Raw genomic sequence first — 19,288 nt, 5'->3', positions numbered from 1 at the left:
ATAAAAAGGCAGAATACTTGAAGTTCCTTTAAATATATTAGCTCACTTTAAGGGTAGAGAAAAATTGCCTTGGACATGCTGGGAAAACAATAATTGTAGGATCTAGATGATCCCTCTGCAGTGGCATTAGTGGCAAGCTGATTCGGTGTGTGATGGAAGACAGAACCTGCCTGAATGTCAGAGGAATTCATGCTTGTGTTTCTTTCAAATTTATAAGGAGACTGAAGAAGAAGTGTTTGAACCATGCTGGGAAAATAGTTTTCACGAATTTGCTGATCACACATGCAATGCGATTAAAGATATGGTGATTAGGTAAGTACCGAAAAGCACCACCTGCTTAGACAGAGGAGGCATTTAATCTGTGGGGGGGCTTGATTGAGCATGTGCCTTCACACAGGATGAGTTAGCGTGGTAGCTGTAATGGGCACTCACATGTATTTGAAATGTATTAGCACACCCTGAGGACAGGGGAACAGTCCTTTGTTTGCTGGATCTTGCTCATCACTCAGGCAGTGGAATTAGTGGCAGGGCGATTGGGTATGTGATACAATATACCACCTGCCTGCGCAGAAGAGGCATGATTGAATATGCGCTCACACATGAGTCGCAACTTTGTTGTGCACAATAACGTGAGCACTTAATTTGTTTTTACATGTATTAGCACACTTTGAGGGAACGGGAAGTGCCTGGGTGCTAATTGAAAATCACTGTTCGCAAGAATCTTTTAGCACACACCCTCTATGGCCTGTGGATGAATTTGAACTGGGGCAGCTGCATTAGAGAAGCATTGCAGCTGCTTCAGCATTTGAGGCCAAGTGCAAGACTACATAGCCCCACATTAGCAAGTTTTGAAACATGCACCATGTGGGCTGCCAGTGCCCGAAGCTTATTAGACAATAATACAAAGTAAATAAGAGATCCAGACGAGTGGGAAAACATAGGAAGGGGGTGGTGAGAGGGGGGCTGGGGATGGTATGGAAATGCTGCATAGTTTACAACAGAAAGAGCTTTTGTCCAGTTTGTCAGGGACCTATGAAGTTGGGTGGCAGCATCATACAGTAGTAACTAAAAGTATCACATCAAACACGACTACAAGGACTCCAAGCATTGAAACATTGGTTGAGGTGGCTACTCATTCTTCTATATATATATAAATATAAATATATATATATATATATATATATATATATATATATATATATATATATATATATATATATATATATATACTACATATCCAAAAAAGGTGCTTATCCCTCCACATATTTATGGTCAAAGAAAGAGCAAAATTCGCTTTATGAATTTGAATTTAGGTTCTTATAATTAGGGAATCCTACAACGTTTCCCCACTTGATGGAATTTCACAAAGCATTGTTTAGAAATCCCAAGTGAGATCAGCATAATTCATGGACATTTGCATACAGCTCTGTCAATGGAGGAAAATGCTACAATCAAAAGCACTGCATTTCTCTTAGTGAAGCATGGGGCTGGGAGTTCAGCACACCAAGATTGTTTAATTTGCACACAGACAACAGTCAATATGTGTTAGGGAGAATTCTCCAGAATGGCTAATTGCCTTACCTACTGAGTCCCTCAGCAGCTTTGCTGGATTTCTGGGGTTTATTTTTTTTTACCTGGTAAGAGTGTGAGCCTTATTTCCCACTCTTACATCTGTTTTCCTGTGTGTGTTTTACATTTTCTTGTGTTGATAGACTGTGGAGCCTCACCTACTCCATAGGCATCATCTTTTTACTGTGTGTTTCACAGCACCTTCAGTGCAGTGACACAGGGTTGTCTTCTTGACTTCCCAACTCTGACTCCATTTTCTGGGACTGACTACTGTCTCCCAGAAAATGTAAAGTTGACATTGACTTTATTAGTTTCTTTTAAAACTCACAGTCCCAGTACAAACTATCTTAAATAGAGTTCTGGAAAGGTTTAATACTTATCCCTTTTTGCCTGTTTCTCTTGGAGCATTGTTTCGCTCCCTTTTCATTAAGACTTGGCTCGTGGCAGTGGTAACTACCCTATTTTTCCTACTGCAGTTATCTTAAATAGCCCTGGTATTGTTTTAGGATATCTTGGTAGCCTCGAAATTAATATTCGCCTATATACATTTTTATACCGTTCCGTCTCGGTTTAGTCGCCATTTCTTTTTGTAAAAGTCTTTCTCGTGTTTTACTCTGCGCGCCAAACCAGTTTTGGTTCCTTTGTTCGCTGTCCTTTCGCGGGCTTCTGCACAGAAGCCCTCCTTAAGTGCCAGTATGCCTGGGGGGGGACAGGATGTGAGGGAGGGGTTTAGGACTCCCTGCACAGTGTCTTCTTGGAGACCCATGTCGCACTTTGATCTGATTGGCTGTGGTGACTGTCCGGCGGGACAGCCACTCTGCTTTTTGATTGCCAGCCCAGGGGGAAAACTGCATAAAAAGCAGGTCTCTGGGGCTGGAAAGGCAGAGTCGCCACTGGAAAGAGAGAACCAAAGAAGAGCTGACAGAAGAGGACCCCTACCACAAAAGAACCTCCTGGTGAAGCCCTGCTGCACGTCCGAATCTTCAGACTCCAATGACAGGGAAGATCTGCAAGGAATCTTCTCCCCTTGAGCTGGTGGGAACAACCAGTTTACCAAACTGCTCGTCAGGCCTCCCTTCTCAGGTCGAATTTGCTGTACAGAGCTACAGTGAACCGGATAGCCAGGAGGCACTGACCCTGCTTGCGTTTTAAGGAGCGCACCTTTTATTCGTTGCTTTGCTCTGCTGATGGTTTCTTCCCTGGGCAGTGCAGGACCCTCCAGTCTTCCTACTTTGGGTCAGTCTGAGAGTCGCTTCAGCAACCGTGAGCCTGCAGGACCTGCCAGGAACGTATGCCTCAGCTACAGCCTTCTTCTCCATTTAAGGTACTGTTCAAATCTGGTTGTTCTTTGTGTCCAGCCATGGTGAAAGTGTGTGAAACCTTTCGCCAATCCGAGGGCTTTTCCTTCTCCATTCCTTAAGCTAACTTTTCTGCTGACCAACTTCGTCCTGAACTCTTGGCAAAGACTTAACCACGAACTACCCTGAACTGTGTGATCTTCAGCAAAGACTTTGATCCATTGACTTTGGGACAGGCCCCTTTAATTTGATTTCCTCACTGTAGTTCCTTTTTCAAGATTGGCCTGCTTACTTACTTGTTGGTGCTGCTCAATTCTTGTCTAACTTTGTCTTTCCCTCCATTTTAAATTGCTGGAGTGCCATTTTGCTCACACTTAATTTTGAGCCTAACGTGTCCACAATCTATTGGGTGTGGTGCAGTGTATTAAGAGTCTGATTTTCCAACTGCTTTTCTTTAGTGAAATGTTTTACAACTGATGTGTAAAAAAATGTATATTCTTATACTCAGAAACCTTGAGTCGGTGTTTGTTTGAATGACAGTAATTGATGTCTTTTGTGTAACTATTGATACGGCTCACTTAATCTTGAGATAAATCTGGCTGATCAGCCATCGCTACCACTTTACTGTGTAGTACAGGCTTGTACCAAAGGTGAATTTGTACTGTCACTTGTAGTCTTAATTGTGTGTGGTGATCCCAAAGGGTACTGCATATAATTCCGCCTGACAATATGCAAGGATACTGTTTATCTAGTGAGACCTTTGTACAGAATGTGATGGGATTGAGCTGGTTTATGGCTGGCTGTGTGTGTTTTATGTTTAACTTAACTGCTATCAATGGATCTCTCCCCTATGCATTATATCCATGGGTGTATGGATGGCATGGGTCTGTGCCTTCCTGGTTGACTGAGCAAACTAAACCCATTTCTGAGCCATGCATCATTTAACTAACTAACTGGTGGTGGGGAAGGACATGAAAATATGAAGTTGGTACATCACAAGATAGGCATTGAATGCACATTCAGTTAAGACAGACATTCTAATACATGCATCAGTGATGTTGGTTAGTGATCATTGAAGGAGGCAAGTAATAGGACCCCCTGACTCTGGGATTCACTCTGGGAGAATCTTGAAGCAAGTTACCATGGACGCAGTGGGATGTGGTGGCGGGATACAAAGTGGCGAGTAACAACTCAGGTTTTGTTGCAGAGATATTGGGTATTCCATAGTCTCGACGCAAGCTCATTGACGGCGCTGGAAGGAGCGGGGTGCGTGCTCCTTCAGGGAATCGTATCACATATGCTTAAAAGTTTCTCTTTACTGGAGGGGTATTTAATCTCTATCTCGTGTTGCCCCCATTATTTTTTTTTATTTCCATATCCTTCCTTACTGCTGTTTGGTTTAATGTATTAACAATTAAAGCCATCAATATGAACTTTACAGAGTGCTTCTTTGTTAAGTCCTTTTAATTTATTAAAAATGCATAAAAATAGAAACAGTTGAAACATTCTTTACCCACATTAGCATGTGATCAATTGCAAATGTTGTGGTCTGAGTGAAATTGATCAAAACTAGTGTACCTTAAATGAGTAACCTGGAGGTTGCAGAAATGCCAGGAAAGGTGAAGACATGCGTGGGAAATACTTGGAACTATATGATAAACATGTGAAGTCCATTCGAAAAACATTGTGTATCCTGCCGTTCACTGCGCAGATATTGGAAAAGAGCTCCATTATTGATGTTAGATGATTTGATATTCTTTCTTCTTCAAGAAAAGAGAATGTATGCAGTAAACAAAAACAAAAGAAGAGCACGGGAGACGCTGTGCTTGGTCTGCTGTTAAATCTGACTGGACACCTTAGCTGATTAACATTTTCCCATTCTGAGCCAGGCGTTTATATCCGGATATAGAAGATATCAAACAATGTACTTCAAGTGCTTTCAGCTAGAAGCCAGAAAGGAATGAAGGTGTTTTAGGAATGACTGCAACGTAGCATAGTTTCTGCCCTTCATTACCCAGTAAGGCACAGCTACAGGAATGGCATGCCCTACTGTGTCTCCAAACATTCACCCATCAATAAACATGCTTAGCATAATAGACAGAGTATCTGGAAGTCAACAGTCGCCATCATCCACCTCCAGAAACGTTCTCTTGCGCACATATCACAAGGGCCTGCTGTCAAAGTGTGCGGTAGCTTCGCTGTTGACTGAGTACTTAAGAAACTGCTTCTGGGCGCTATATTTTACATTTTCGCAAATGGAAATGATTGCATAAAAGATCCTGACAAAATAATACAGTTAACCCAAACACTCAAGGAATGGCTTCCATGCTAACCAATCTTGATGTATTAGATAGCACTCTGGAGAAAGAAACGATTAATGTGTTAGATTAACTATGAAAACGGACATTTCCGGAAAAATTATTCCAAAAGTTTGGACCCAGCCTTATTTTTTGTAGCTTGCAAATATATAAATGCAGAAGGAATATGATTTGGGACTGCTTGATATTTCTGTATCCTCTGAATATTCAATGCAAATCTTCAGACGCAAATACAGATAGCGTGGCCTCTGCCTTTCCATCTTTCTGACACTGCCAACCAGAGTGGCACTGAATGAAATAGTTAGACGCTTGCTTAGTGGTGAGTAGCGTCTGTGAAAGTCCGCTGACTGGGTCTTGATCGTGCCAGTAAACATGCAAGCAATGTGCCACCCTGAGACTTTCTACAAATCTGGAATGTGTCCCTGCGTCATGCCAGAGTTTGTTAAAATAGCAGGAGTCTGCCTTCTCAGCAGAACCTTTAAATACATACCAGGGCCTGACCCTTCTCTATGACTCAGAGAGATCTTGTAGAATATGTGCAACCTTGAAAGAGACTTTAAATAAACATTTAAATCTTGCATAAGGTGGTGAGACAATGTTCATGCAAGACAGGATGTGAAATAGTGCCATCTATGAAGCTATCTCTCATCAACGTGTGCTCTGCTAATTAGTCATACTTTCGGCATATGTTCGGTGGTTATAAGCAGGGCCTGTGCCTAAACTTGTGATGACTGTAAAGTCAGCGAGTGTGTAACAATTATTGTCATCCAAATAGTGGAAGCATGGACACTTTTGCTGTGCACACCAGAGGCGTAGCCAGGATTGTCTAACAAGTGGAGCTTGAAGCTAATGTATTTGGGCCCACCACAGTAACATTAACATCTGTGCCCATCTGGGCCCACACAGGGTTGCTTAGTTGGCATTTACAGATTTTGGTTGGGCCTTGCCCACTCGGGCCCTACCCTGTCCATGCCTCTGGTGCACACTCCCAAGACTAAGCAGCACGGAAAAGGTGAACTCGCTACATGCCAGATGTAAAAGCTATGTGTTACATTTCATGTGTGCATAAAGAAACTGTGTTACTTTTCTTCAAGAGACACACTGCCATTATGTTGATGCACTAACATTATATTGCTGTCAACTTGCATCTCTGACCCTAGCATTTAAAAATAGAGTTCAGCAAAGTATGTTACTAATTAGCAAAGTCTGCTACTAATCAGGAAAATCTGCTAAGAAATTCATCTGGAAGAAATAGGGTTTTATTTAAATGCCTAAATTGTCACGTTAAAAAAAATTGGTATCTCCATTATTCTGTCATACCTGGTAGCAGTGTTTAAGCATCCAAGATGTCTGGCTATAACTCCAAGCAACCTATGTGAAGCTATGTATTCTCTCTCAGGCGCACTCACGTCTGCATCCCCCACTCCCCAGTGCTCTCCAGCTCATCCTCTGTGTTCTTACTCCTTTGCTCTCCAAAACACGACTCAGGCTCAGAGCCTATCCAGGGATATTCTCCTCATGCGCTGGTTCCTCTAAAGCATGCACCTCCATGATGATCTACCCGGGTGTTGGCTCCTCCCATGGCACCCCGTGTTGCTCACACAGACATCTTGCCAGGTCCCTCAAGTATGATCATGTTCAATACATTGACAAATTCACACGTTTCATGCATAGAGGGTCTCTATGCTTGGTCATCCCAGCCCTGTTCCCTCTGCTCCTACTCTGCATTTAATCTGACTCTCCCCGGTCGCTCTTTGACTTCTCCCACTTCTGCTCTTTGTCTGTACTCTCCGTACTCCACTGTAACATGATTCCTATCCCAATCAAACCCACCCCAACTGTGGATCTCTTCAAAGTTTGGCTTGACCTACACTTACTTGTTAAAGAGGGAGCTCCCCTCTCTCTCCTCATCCCCCCTACACAACCCCACCACTCCCTCCAGTGATGCTTTTCTAAGTAATTTTGTAAATTCATATAGTACTCCTCTTTAATTCAAAGCACTTGCCCCTTAGGGTAATGTTACTTTTGTAAGTCACAAGTTTCTTATATGTTTTGTTTCTCTCCGTTTTGTTTGTCCCTGGTCAATGCCCCACTTTTCTTTTGACACTCTCATAAACTAGCTCACCAACTGTGCTCATGTTTCTGCTGTTTGTACAAGATCCATTTAGTGGAATGACTCCGTCATCTGTAAATGTGTTATTGCAATTCATTTATGATTGAAATTGGCATTCCTGAATTTACCAAATAGATACGAACATGAACCCAGACCGTTTGTAAGTAGCAGGTGACAGCTGTGAATTGCAGTAAAACCAACTGAGCCTTCCTTTCTTCTGAAGGAAATACAATCAGTGAAAGTAAATCGGTTAACAGTGGCAACTGTTAATTAAGTGCTGTAAAGCGACAAGACGGTGGCAGGAAGGAGCAGGGTCTATTGGCAAACACCTCACTGTCTCATATCGCAGATCTGGCTGTCAAAGGTTTTGTCTTCAGCAAACGCCAAAGACCAAGCAGGAGTGTGAGCAAAAAAGTACAGATTGACAACATGGTGAAAACATTTGCAGTGCCACCAACAACATACATATGTCCTCACAAGAAATGAAATGTAGAGAAACATCCCTCTTCAATACAGGACAACCATGACAGATTTTGATTCATAAATATTTCACCATAACATAAATAGAGGTCCCCGATTGTGCGAGCATACATAATGGTTTCCCAGTTGGTTTATCTTATTGTGAAGTTGTCAGTACTGATATTATTATTTGATGACCATTATTACCAAAAGGAAACATGACAGTACCAACATAAGGAGGGAGAACAGTGCTGCAACCCAAAGGTATCTTCGCACGTGACCAACCAATATCACGAGGGACCAGTAGGAAGAGCTACTGTGTTTAGGCATGTGAGCCTGCATGTTCTCATCCCATTGATGAACTGGGCTTAAAGGGCTAGTTGCCTCACTCTAAAAGTTGCGCTTATGAACAAGTCGCAAACAATTAGAAATGCACAGTAGTGTACCTATCTCTTACATGTGCATTCCACCCACTTCTATTGCATACACTCTGCAGCTCATTTGCCACTCTACAAATATATGTACATTTCTACTCTAAACACAGACTGAAAAAGAAAACACATCCGAGAATGAACGTGCTGTAATTGGTTCCTAATGACACCAGTCCCCAGTCAACTGGGCCAAAGAAACTTCACTTAGGACAGATTAGTCAGGGAAATACAGTTTCCATAAGGGGATTTAAAATCATTGCTTGTGAGGACACCTGTTGGTCATTATTAGAACTGCAACCTTAAAAAAACAAGAAATCACAAGAAGTTAAATGGAAGCAGTCCGGTTCGGCCTCTGAGGCCCCAGTGGTCCTCACATTTTGTGCCTGTTCAAACCCCTCCCACAAAGGGGGCTCGGAGGATCTCCTGAGAGGATGTGATGCTTTTTGAAATGGCAATACAGTTATTCTGTTTAATCAAAAGCATAAGCAGCTCTGACATTCTGACATTGGGGAGTCTGAGAACAGTATTTTTCCTTAAGTGGGGACTCAACATATAAAAGTTTGGAAAGCAATGTGTCTAGGCCATTTGGAGTTTTAAAGGTGTCTTAAACTTGGTTGCTGTGTACATAAGGACTATTTAATAAATTAGGGTCACTTGGCAGAGTATTTTCAGATGATAATATCACTATGCCTAAACACCCTTTGAAGTAGCCCCATACGCTTAGTTAGGGAGCATAAAAGTGCAGAAATCAACAATGTACCCAGCAATTTGAAAATTAAATAAACAAGAAAAATCAGCAAATGTCTTACTAACTTGAACTGTAAACTCGTTTCTGCAAAAGATCATGGCTGAAACAGCATTTTCAGGCCTGTCTCTAATACGTACCTTCATAAGCTCTGAGAGTGAGAAAAACCCACTTTCAGGAGTCCTAAAGTGATAATTGGAAAGAGGGAATGTCTTGTTGAAAGAGATTTTGCTGGGAATTTGCATGGATATTTACTGAATGTAGAATAATGTTTTTTTTTAACTGCTTCCGAAATCACAAGGATCGAAGTGCAATCAATAAAGGACGTTGTTGACTGGCTTTGGACTACCCTGATGGGCTCAGAGGAGGTCAGTGAGGACTCCCAAAGTACAGCTCATCCTACCTCTTCAGACTGTAATGCCATTATGATATGCCACAATCACAAAAACAAAACAAAATAAAAGTCTCCAACTCAAAATAAAAGTCTTATAGAAGGTTCATGTAACCTTTAAGTATGCATTGTCAAGGTGGAATGGTACCCAATGAAGACAATCTTCAATCATGTGGAATGTTTTGCAAGAGACATCAAGCTCTTTTTATGCCCTCTTCTGACAAATTGTCTACAATTGCACATCAATATTCTAATGCAGTAATTAAGCCCTATTGACCGGTGAAGGGGTCATTGTTGTTCGATAATGTCCCACCTCCTATTGCGAAAGGATCATTATAACAAGTGATAATGACCCCCTTTCGAACAGCATATGGCTATTAACACATGAAGTTTTGCAACTAAACAGGAAGTTGTTTTTAAAGCAGGAAACATTTACTGCACACAGAGCTCTCATGTAATGATAATTTCATGGACCCAGTAACAATAACTTTACACATTTTGGGCCTAATTCAGAGAGCATTTTCCAAAGAGGTTTTGCCATTATAAAAGGCTTCTGTGAATTAGGCCCTTCGTGTTTGTAGATGTATGTTAATTTGGGGAATTAAACAGCACATGTTCTTCTATGACTTTGTGTAGCAGAATACATTTGTTTCAGTGCTGTTTATAAGCCTGCTGCTGCTCAAGAGAGAATCGTTGGAATGAGATCTACACTAGAGATTGAATGTTGCATCCTGAACAATCTGGTTTGCTGAAAGGGTTTCTATAAAGGAATCCATCTGCTAATTAAGCTTGATAGACGAATCCTGTGGGTTACTCTGGTTAGTAATGGCCCAGAAGCCCATGGTAATGGCTGTTCGAAGCAAGCATGTTAATTCAGGCCCAGAGACATGACCACCATGTCATGGTGTCATGAGGACTATAAAACTACATGTACTCCAGGATAGGCGTTGTGTGTCAGGGCGGCCTTGGGCTAATAATATCGAGAGGTGGGAGAGGGCCATTAAAAGGTACCTTGAAAAGTTGATCCGGGACTGCTGAGCACATTTCCAGCATAAGGCAGGATGATGGTCATGCAAAAGGAAGGATGGCAGTGTTTGACAAAGGAGCTGCCGCCAAAAGGTAAGAGTAGGGCTTGGGCAGAGATCATGCGACCAGGAGGAATAGTGGTGTAGATGGGCTAGTGGGGTGAGTGCAGCATGTTGAACCTTCTGTCGGCAATATTGGTTTGTGTAGCGTAGGATTGGCTACTCATATGATAGCACGTCCCATTATAGGTGCATTGTTAATGATATTCCCAGGGCATTGCCTGACTCAGTAATGCCCCAGCACCCCCAGCCTGGGGTTTATTGCTATTAGCATTCCGCCAAGTTATACCAGGATGTTAATAGTTTGAGGGTTTTTTCAAGTTGAGATGTGTAAACATATGAGCAAAAATAACATGATAAAAATATCACTTGAAAATCTGACACTCCAGTGAGAATATTATTTAAGCAATAAACACAAAATTGGGGGACATTACCTGACCCGGAAATGCCCTCCAAGTGAGGGGTTTATTGCTATTAACAGACAGGTATGTTATACCCGGGATGCTAATAGTTTTCTTTTTCAAGTTGAGAAACGGTGTGTTTGCCATCTCTCAACTTTAAAAAGATATATAAACTAAGATGGCCACCATGGATTAGGGAGATGGGAACTACACATAGTCCCTTCTCACTTTCCATGGTGGCCATTGCTGCAACAGAGATGCAGTGGGAACACCAAGTATTCCTGGCGCCGGCGAGGGACAAAGTAGTGCATGATAAGATGGGCAGCAGTGGGGGGTCTATGGGGGATGTGCAAATTGGGGTTGCGGGGTGGGTTGAAGGAGGTGAAAGGGAGCATGGGGTGCACTCATCTGAATCTCAGTGGCAAAGATGGCAGCCTCCCACTTCTGAGGAAGCTCAGAGCAGGGGCTTTATCATGAGGTAAGAAGACCATTCTGAGCCTCCTGATTGGCTGGTAGGCCACCATACTCTCCACCCCTCCAGTGATAATCTGTTGTAATGTAGATGCACGTGAAAGTGGATGCCTAACATGGCAGAACCACGTCTGGGGTGGATGTTAGTTCTCGCACTCAGAGTATTGTCTGACAATTGAGTGGTGAAGTTTCCTTTTAGGTAGGACCAGACTAATAAGCAAATTATGATTTCTCTTCCCGAGTGGCCACTATCCAATGAAACAGGCGATTTGGCATTGTATTTATTTTATTTTATGTAGATGAGGTTTAGGCAAATGCTGAAGCACTTGGAAATTCACTCCATGTTAGTAAAGATCATTGTTCCTTAGTAGATGCTGCACCTCAGACACACTTCACCTTTGAAGCACAACGAAGGAAAAATGTGCGGGGTTGCAGTTGGTATTCATGTTCAAATGAGAATTGCGTGGGATTACGATGCTGAACTGTTCTTGTGGGATCAAGCTGACATGGAACAGGAATTTCTCAGCTGGTTTTGTGCAAAGGGCTTAAACCAAAATGTAGACTCTCCCCAGAAGGTGGCATCCTTTGAACCCATTATTTAGGCGTGTTAATCCTTAGTTATTGGGCTAAAAGGACTCTCTGATGTTGTTTGCATAATTATATAAATAGAGAGGAAAGCAGTATTTGTGGGTCACATTTCTGGTACACATGCTACCAGTACCCTTTTTGTTTTCGACCTGGTTGCATCCACTGTTTCTAGAGGCATTGTGAGGACAGATCTGAAAATGATGCACATAAAATCTGCAAAAAATCTCTTTACAGTTGGCCCTTCTCACCAGATGATGGGATTGAAGTTAGTTTTTGATTAATGAAACTCAACCAATTTGATTGTGATTAGACGACAAGCAAAACAATGTGGCATTGAATTATCAGATGGACACTGAGAGGCCCTACCTCCCTGTGTAAATGTTGCATGCAGTAAACAAAAATACTGATTGTGATCAGCATACATCACTGATTAAAACACAGCTGTGCAGAATACATTTGCATGAAGAGATTGGTTTGTAAATCTCTCTCATAAACATTGATGTGCACAACACAGTGGATAAATCAGGCAATCTTGCACTGCTCAGTGATAAAGGAATTCATGGCCCTATTTGTGTGTGTGTGTGCGCGTGTGTGTGTATATATATAAGATTAAAATGATGTTGGAGTAAAGGCAACAGCAGGAGTAGCCAGTGAAGACTGGAAAGACAAATGTGATTGGGTGGGATTCCCAAAACGTTTTCCAATGAGTGCATTTAATTGAACAATGCCTGCTGTGTCAGGTCCATGGTCCTTTTCATTCTAAGACTGCTCAAGTTAGAGCACAAATCAGGTGATTATCAAGAAAGCATTGTGTATTCGAATTATATCTGATATTGCGCCACACACTCCAGAAATACGAAATGTACATATATTGGAGAAAAAAAGAAACAACCACTTACCACTGGACAATAGGTGTGGGAAACCCTTGAACGGTAAAGAACAGTTTCACAGACATCTTTTCCCAGACCGTGTGAGATCTCAGCCGCACCAACACATCTGGAGCACGGCTTATGCACTCTTCGTGAATTCGTCTCTCCAGGGCCATTTTTTCCTCCACCTTTTCGATACAAATAAAAATAAAAACATATGACATGTTTTAGGTGCTTGAAACGTAAAACCTTTGCAATAAAGAGAGCGTGATGGATGCGCCCATGCACAGTCGGCCTGGCTTGTTCAGGGTTCATTTACCATCCTCTGTATGGCCACTTTATCCAGCTGTTCCCGGGCAATTCTACGCGAGGAGCGGATATCTTGCTCTAAGTAATCGAGCTCGCTGGAAAACCGAAACCTTGAGTCCTGACTCTGATGAAATTGGGCCTTTTCTTCTTCAGTTCTGTTTGGGGACAAATATTGAATGTAGTTTTTAATGTGCATAATGAAAGGTTATCTATGCGATTAACTTATATTAAAGATGTGACGACAAGTACTCTATTTTTGTTTTATAGACAGATCAAATGGATTCGACACTCACAAATAATTATTTGGAAATAGCTGGACCATTATCTTGATTTGAGCTCACCTAAGGAGCTCCAGAATGTTGTGCACAAAGCTGAATGCTCTGTTTACTAATATGCATGCACTGACATTATAGTCTGCAAACTCAGACTGGCAGTGCATGCCACTCAAGGGCTGTGTAGCGCATTAATACAGTGAAACAATTGTGCCCCTGCACAGCTACGCTCAGTATCAACACTTAAGCAGGACAATGTGCTGAAGATAATCACAGTCATCTGGGGTCTCCAGACACCATTGAATATGTTCAGGCATTTCTTTCTGAGGGCTTGTATAAACACAAATATACCTGAAACATTCAAAATGAATCAGTCACACAAATTAGTTTGATTATGATTGGCAAGAGTAGATTCATGTACATGTGTCTTGATATATTTGCAGCATTACACTTTGGTAACAATGCACAGTAATTAGCTCTTCCCAACACATGTTTCACCACTGTGGGGCTTCCTCAGGGAACTTGAGGCTGCTCAATGAATTATTCACATAAAATAAACATGTTTCTGTTGGAATTACTGGTACTATGACATTTGTAATATCAATCGTGCAGTTGTTTCTTGTTGTTTGTAAAACATGTTCAATTGTTGTTCCTTATTCAGATCATTTAGATTATTCAGACCAATAAGTTATTTTCCCATTGCATTGCAATTTGTTCTCAAAAAAGACAACATGCTAATGGTGTCTTTTTTTTACAAAGAAACTTGCCTGTTCTGCAATGCCCAGTACCACGTCCGTGCTTCACAGTCCGCTTTCATTGTTGATGACTGCGACGTCATCTACATTGAGCATGGACTTCAAGAACCCAAGCACAGCTCTGGCCTGTGCAGAAAACATATGTGTCTTTTTTGATAAAAAAAAAAAAGAAAGGTAAATACATGGGTGCTAAGAGGTAAGGGAAATGGGAGGTAAAGAAGGGGGAAGGGAAGGAGGTGCTGACCAGCAGAATTCAGGCTGTCAAGAAGGCAGGCTTGTATCGTATAATACTGCCTTCCGAGCATCATGATTGGCCAGAGGCCCCTCCCAGGGTGCTAATGATACTTGTCCAGATGGATAGTGATAAGAACTATTTAGCTGATGATAGATAGAGACTTCTAGTCTAAAGGTAATTTCACTGCTTCTTCTTTAAGAGTTTCTGTTCTTGCTACCTATTACTCAGAAGCAGCCCTCATTGTGTGACCCTGTATGGAGAACCGGAGCATTTGCTGGTGTATGTTTGGGTGTTCAGATGACTCTGAGGGTACGTGCATTCCAAGACTGCACTCTCCCTCATTGTCCCCTACATTCCTGCATGTGGTGGAACATGCTCACCCAACTCTAATTGTGGAAAAGGGCAATGGTGGCCTGCCACAACACTGCTGTCCTCTCAGTATTAGAAAGGCCAGCATGCATGGCACACAGGGCCTCATTACGAGTTTGGAGGTAGCCATGGAGCTATTACCACCATGTCTGCCTCCAAACCGGGCTCCTTTACCGGCTTCCTGCAATGGGGACTTACCGGGTCATTCCGAAATAGGAGGACACGGTAAGTCCTCCTTGCAGGAACCATTCTCCATTCCCATTTGAGCACCCATAGGGCTCAATGGGAATGGGGATGGAGGTAACAACGGGCACATTACAAGTGTCCCGTTGTTGCCTCCCTCTTCCCCTCTAGGGACCCGGAAAAGACGTCTGGTTTTACCAGACGTCTGATCCGGGTCCCGCAAAGGGAACCTCGTTATATGCGCTCCCGTAATGAAGGGGGCCGCTCCCGTACCGGCCGCCTTTATTACGGGAGCGCAAGCCTCGTAATGAGGCCAACAATGCCTTGTGGTATTTTTGAATGGGTGGCACACTATTTAAAGTGACCTCTGAAAGGCCCAAAGTATAATTTAAGCATGAAGTGTATAGGAGTCTTCCTGGAATGATACTGTAATACAGTTTTACGAAATACATATTAAAAGCATGAAGTGACTATTGGGATTGATTTGCCATGGGATTGTGCCATTGTAAAACATTTTTGTGAATCAGTCCTTGTTATGCGTGCTTCTTACTGCCTCAGTGAGAAACAAAACTACTATCTTGCTTGACTGCCAAACAGTGGAATTTCCCTGCTGGCTGTTGTCCAGATCAGTAAACTAAGGAGTACAGAATAGAGTCCAGACTGGAGCATCTGCATTAGTCTCATGTTTAGGTCTGCAGAACATGTAAAGTTTATCCTAGAATTAGAAATCAAGAAGTAGCACATATTTCTGAACACTTAATTGAACATTTGGGCCTATTGTTGGTAAAAGATGCATGGGCTAAGATATTGATCAACGACACCCAACGAATATCGCACGTAATAAGGGAACGTTGCTCACCTAGGAAACTCACACAGAAATTAATAACATGCTTACACTGTCAAACAAAGGTCTTAGGGAAAATCCCCATTGGAAAATGCTTTGTAAATCAGGCCCTTAGTCTGTACAGAATAAACTATACTTACATTTGTACATTACACATGGCTGCAGTGTGGCATTCGGCAGCTGTGTGCAACAACATTTTTCCGTAATTCCTTCCTTCACATCTGAAGATGAACTAACGTATTTATATCATTATTGATTTTGGCATTGTTTATTCTAAAAGTTTCACGAAGTAAGTAAGCAGGGACGTGTTTGCTTGCTTGACCTCAAATAATAAGAGCTTTTAGTCCCATCTAAGCAGCAAATTATTCAGTTAAAACTAAGCAAAAAGTACTCTACTTCACATTACAAACAGAAATCAAGCTTAAATGATGTGATTTCCTTTGATCCCTGGAGGATGATTGTTTCAGTCAGCTCACTGGAATTCGAATGAATGAATCATAACTTTCACTTAAATCTTACTTTGTGCAACTTTTTAAAATTGTTTTAAGCCTCAGCCAACACTCTGGTTTCTTGGTGTTCTTTTTGCTGGTGGAGCTGGGGCTGGAATGAAATTACCATTACCCCCTTCCACCAGCAAAAACCTAATGAGCTTTCCAACACCTATGACAGTATCATTATGGAACAAATACATTGGATTCCTATGGAATCTGTCTGTTTTTAGTAACTGCAAAAAGCAGGGGGATTCTAAAGGAAACCATTGAAAATTCTGTCCTTTTTGTGCAAATGGCAGGTGACATTTATTTTTTAAATGTTATTGTGCATTTGTAAGGTGCTTATACATCAAGTAAATTGTGTTTTACACCGCCTGTTAAATGATATTCGCATAAATACTGCCTGATTATAAACATTGGCCTAAGCCATTTCACATTTGTAGTAAAAACCTATGCTTAACTAGATCTAGACAGAATTAACTTTGCAGCCATTTTGGAAAACATCTGCCATTTTGATTCTGACTCTTGCTCTCTGTTCAGAAATGATTAACCATGTTTTCAGCTGCCAGAGCAGACTGACCCTTGAGCCTATGTCAACACTAGAGCTGCCAAGAGCAGACTATTTGCTCTGTGCAAAGAGACCTTGTAGTCAGAATGAACTCTCATTCAAAGTGTTATCTATGTCTATAGACTCATCCTCCCTCAAATAGTGACATACAATGCAAAGTAACTAATGCTGTGAGTTTTGGCAGAAATCCTTTGTGAATTTCTTGGAACATGACTTATCCTAAAGCTCAAGAAACAAGGAAAGATCTACACAGCTGAGTACAACAAAGTTTGCCAGTATGTTTAAGGAACTTTGGAGCCACAGTGAACTTCAATGCAAAGGGTATGTCTGCATCAGTAGCATCAGCCATATATGGAATGGTAGACAAACTAAAAATATGTGCCTTAGCAATACGCTATTGAATTTGTTTCTTGAAACTAGGATCAACCTAAGATGGAGAACCAACATCACCATTGAATCTTCAAGGATAGGACAACATGTCAAAAGTGTACACTAATATTGTTATATTTGTTATGTGAACAGGGCATGGACCCACATATGTAACTTATTAGTTTGGAGATGTTCTGGCTATGACCAGGGCTGTGCATAAATACTGCATGCTTTGTGATGACCAGTACTCACTCCCCTCACAGTGTCTGCTGGTACACACTGTGAGGCGCTTGGGAGCCAGGTAGCTATCTGTTTTGATATTTGAATCTGTACAGAATAAAGGTATATTCATAACTTTGACTTCATGACTGGCGGATTCAATTTTTGGTGGTACTAAGCCTCGATATTCCTTGCTGATCTATCACGCCCACCCTATTTACCCAATTTTGCTAAGTGTAAAGGCAACTGTTCCAGTTTCATACCCTTTGTTGTACTTCATAGTGAAAATGATGAAAACTGTGGGGCAATATGTGGTCTATGCAGTGTTCCCTTTGTATAAAACGGTCCTTCATTTTTGCAACCTCACAAACCAACCGACAATACCTGTCCCTGAGAGTTGTAGTAGCGGCTGAAATATGATGAAGAACCCAATCTGGAACCAAATCATTTCCAAAATTACCAACTAGTAGCAGGACTTGCATGGCCTGGTAAGGTGCTCGAGAAAGTTATCACATCACAGCTACGGGAGTATGTGGAAAAGGAGCGGTTGTTAGACCCTTTACAATCAGGTTTCCATCCAAAGTTTGGCACAGAGACTGCTTTACTGTTAGTGTGGGATGAATTCTTAAAGGGTGCGAACCAGGGGGATTTATCTCTTTTGGTCATGCTGGACCTTTTGGACGCTTTTGATACAGTGGATCACTGTTTCTTAATTAACTGGCTCAGTATGATCAAAAAGGTGTTAGCAGAATTCTCTTGGTTCTAATCTTTTTTATGAGAACAGGGAGGTTGGGTGTCTGACTCTTTGGCTCAGACTTGTGGAGTGCCACGTGGGATTCATTATCTCCCCAACTATTTAATGTATACTTCAAAAAAGGTAGCTGATGCTCCTCTCCAGAAAGAACATGGCATGATAACCTGTTCTGAGATGCTTTTTGCTCACTGTACCTTTCACAGATGGGAAATATTCATTTGCATATCAGTCTTTGTCCCGCCCACATGGGCAGTCCAGCACCGAAATACTATGGCAATTCCTCTCTGAACAAGAGTACCAACAGCAACGCCATACATGTGTTTCAGCCTTGTTGGACCTCATTAGTGAGGTGAAGCTGTGCCTCTCTGAGCACAGTGAGCAAGGAGTCTACGTCTGGTTGCCCCAGGTAACCTAGGGTGACCAACCCCAAGTTCCTCTTAATTATTTCAAAAAAGGTAGCAGGCGCTCCTCTCCAGAAAGAACATGGCATGATAACCTGTTCAGGGATGAGAGTTTGCAGCACACGCTTTTTGCACACTGTACCTTTCACAGACGGGAAATATTATTTGCATATCGGTCTTTGTCCCGCCCATATGGGCAGTCCAGCACTGGAATGCTATGGCTATTAGTTTCTGAACAAGAGTATCAACAGCAACCCCATACACGTGTTTCAGCCTTGTTGGACCTCATCAGTGAGGTGAAGCTGTGCCTCTCTGAGCACAGTGAGCAGGGAGTCCACGTCTGGTTGCCCCCAGGTAACCTAGGGTGACCAACCCCAAGTTCCTCTTAATTATTTAAAAAAAGGTAGCAGGCGCTCCTCTTCAGAAAGAACATGGCATGATAACCTATTCTGAGATGAGAGTTTGCAGCACACGCTTTTTGCTCACTGTACCTTTCACAGATGGGAAATATCCATTTGCATATCAGTCTTTGTTCCGCCCACATGGGCAGTCCAGCACCGAAATGCTATGGCAATCCCTCTCTGAACAAGAGTACCAACAGCAACCCCATACATGTGTTTCAGCCTTGTTGGGCCTCATCAGTGAGGTCAAGCTGTGCCTCTCTGAGCACAGTGAGCAGGGAGTCCACGTCTGGTTGCCCCCAGGTAGCCTAGGGTGACCAACCCCATGGGCAGTCCAGCACCGAAATGCTATGGCAATTCCTCTCTCAGCCCTGTTGGGC

The 19,288-nt window shown here is 42.2% G+C and overlaps 1 protein-coding gene across 2 annotated transcripts in view; it reads right to left on the bottom strand.

Annotated features, from left to right (window-relative positions):
• MYOM2 (myomesin 2) overlaps positions 1 to 19,288 on the bottom strand; it is a 578,568-nt gene that overhangs the window by 433,467 nt on the left and 125,813 nt on the right. For both annotated transcript variants that reach the window (XM_069606094.1, XM_069606095.1), the window contains 2 exons: positions 13,058 to 13,202; positions 12,769 to 12,926 (listed from right to left, as the gene is read on the bottom strand). In XM_069606094.1, the coding sequence (XP_069462195.1) occupies positions 12,769 to 12,926; positions 13,058 to 13,202 (303 nt within the window). The remainder of the gene's footprint in view (positions 1 to 12,768; positions 12,927 to 13,057; positions 13,203 to 19,288) is intronic.

This window comes from Ambystoma mexicanum, chromosome 4p, assembly GCF_040938575.1.
Source record: "Ambystoma mexicanum isolate Mex_15411 chromosome 4p, UKY_AmexF1_1, whole genome shotgun sequence".
In the NCBI taxonomy this organism is placed as follows: Eukaryota; Metazoa; Chordata; class Amphibia; order Caudata; family Ambystomatidae; genus Ambystoma; species Ambystoma mexicanum.
The sequence above is the reverse complement of the archived record's forward strand: the minus strand, read 5'-3'. Positions and strand labels throughout refer to the sequence as shown.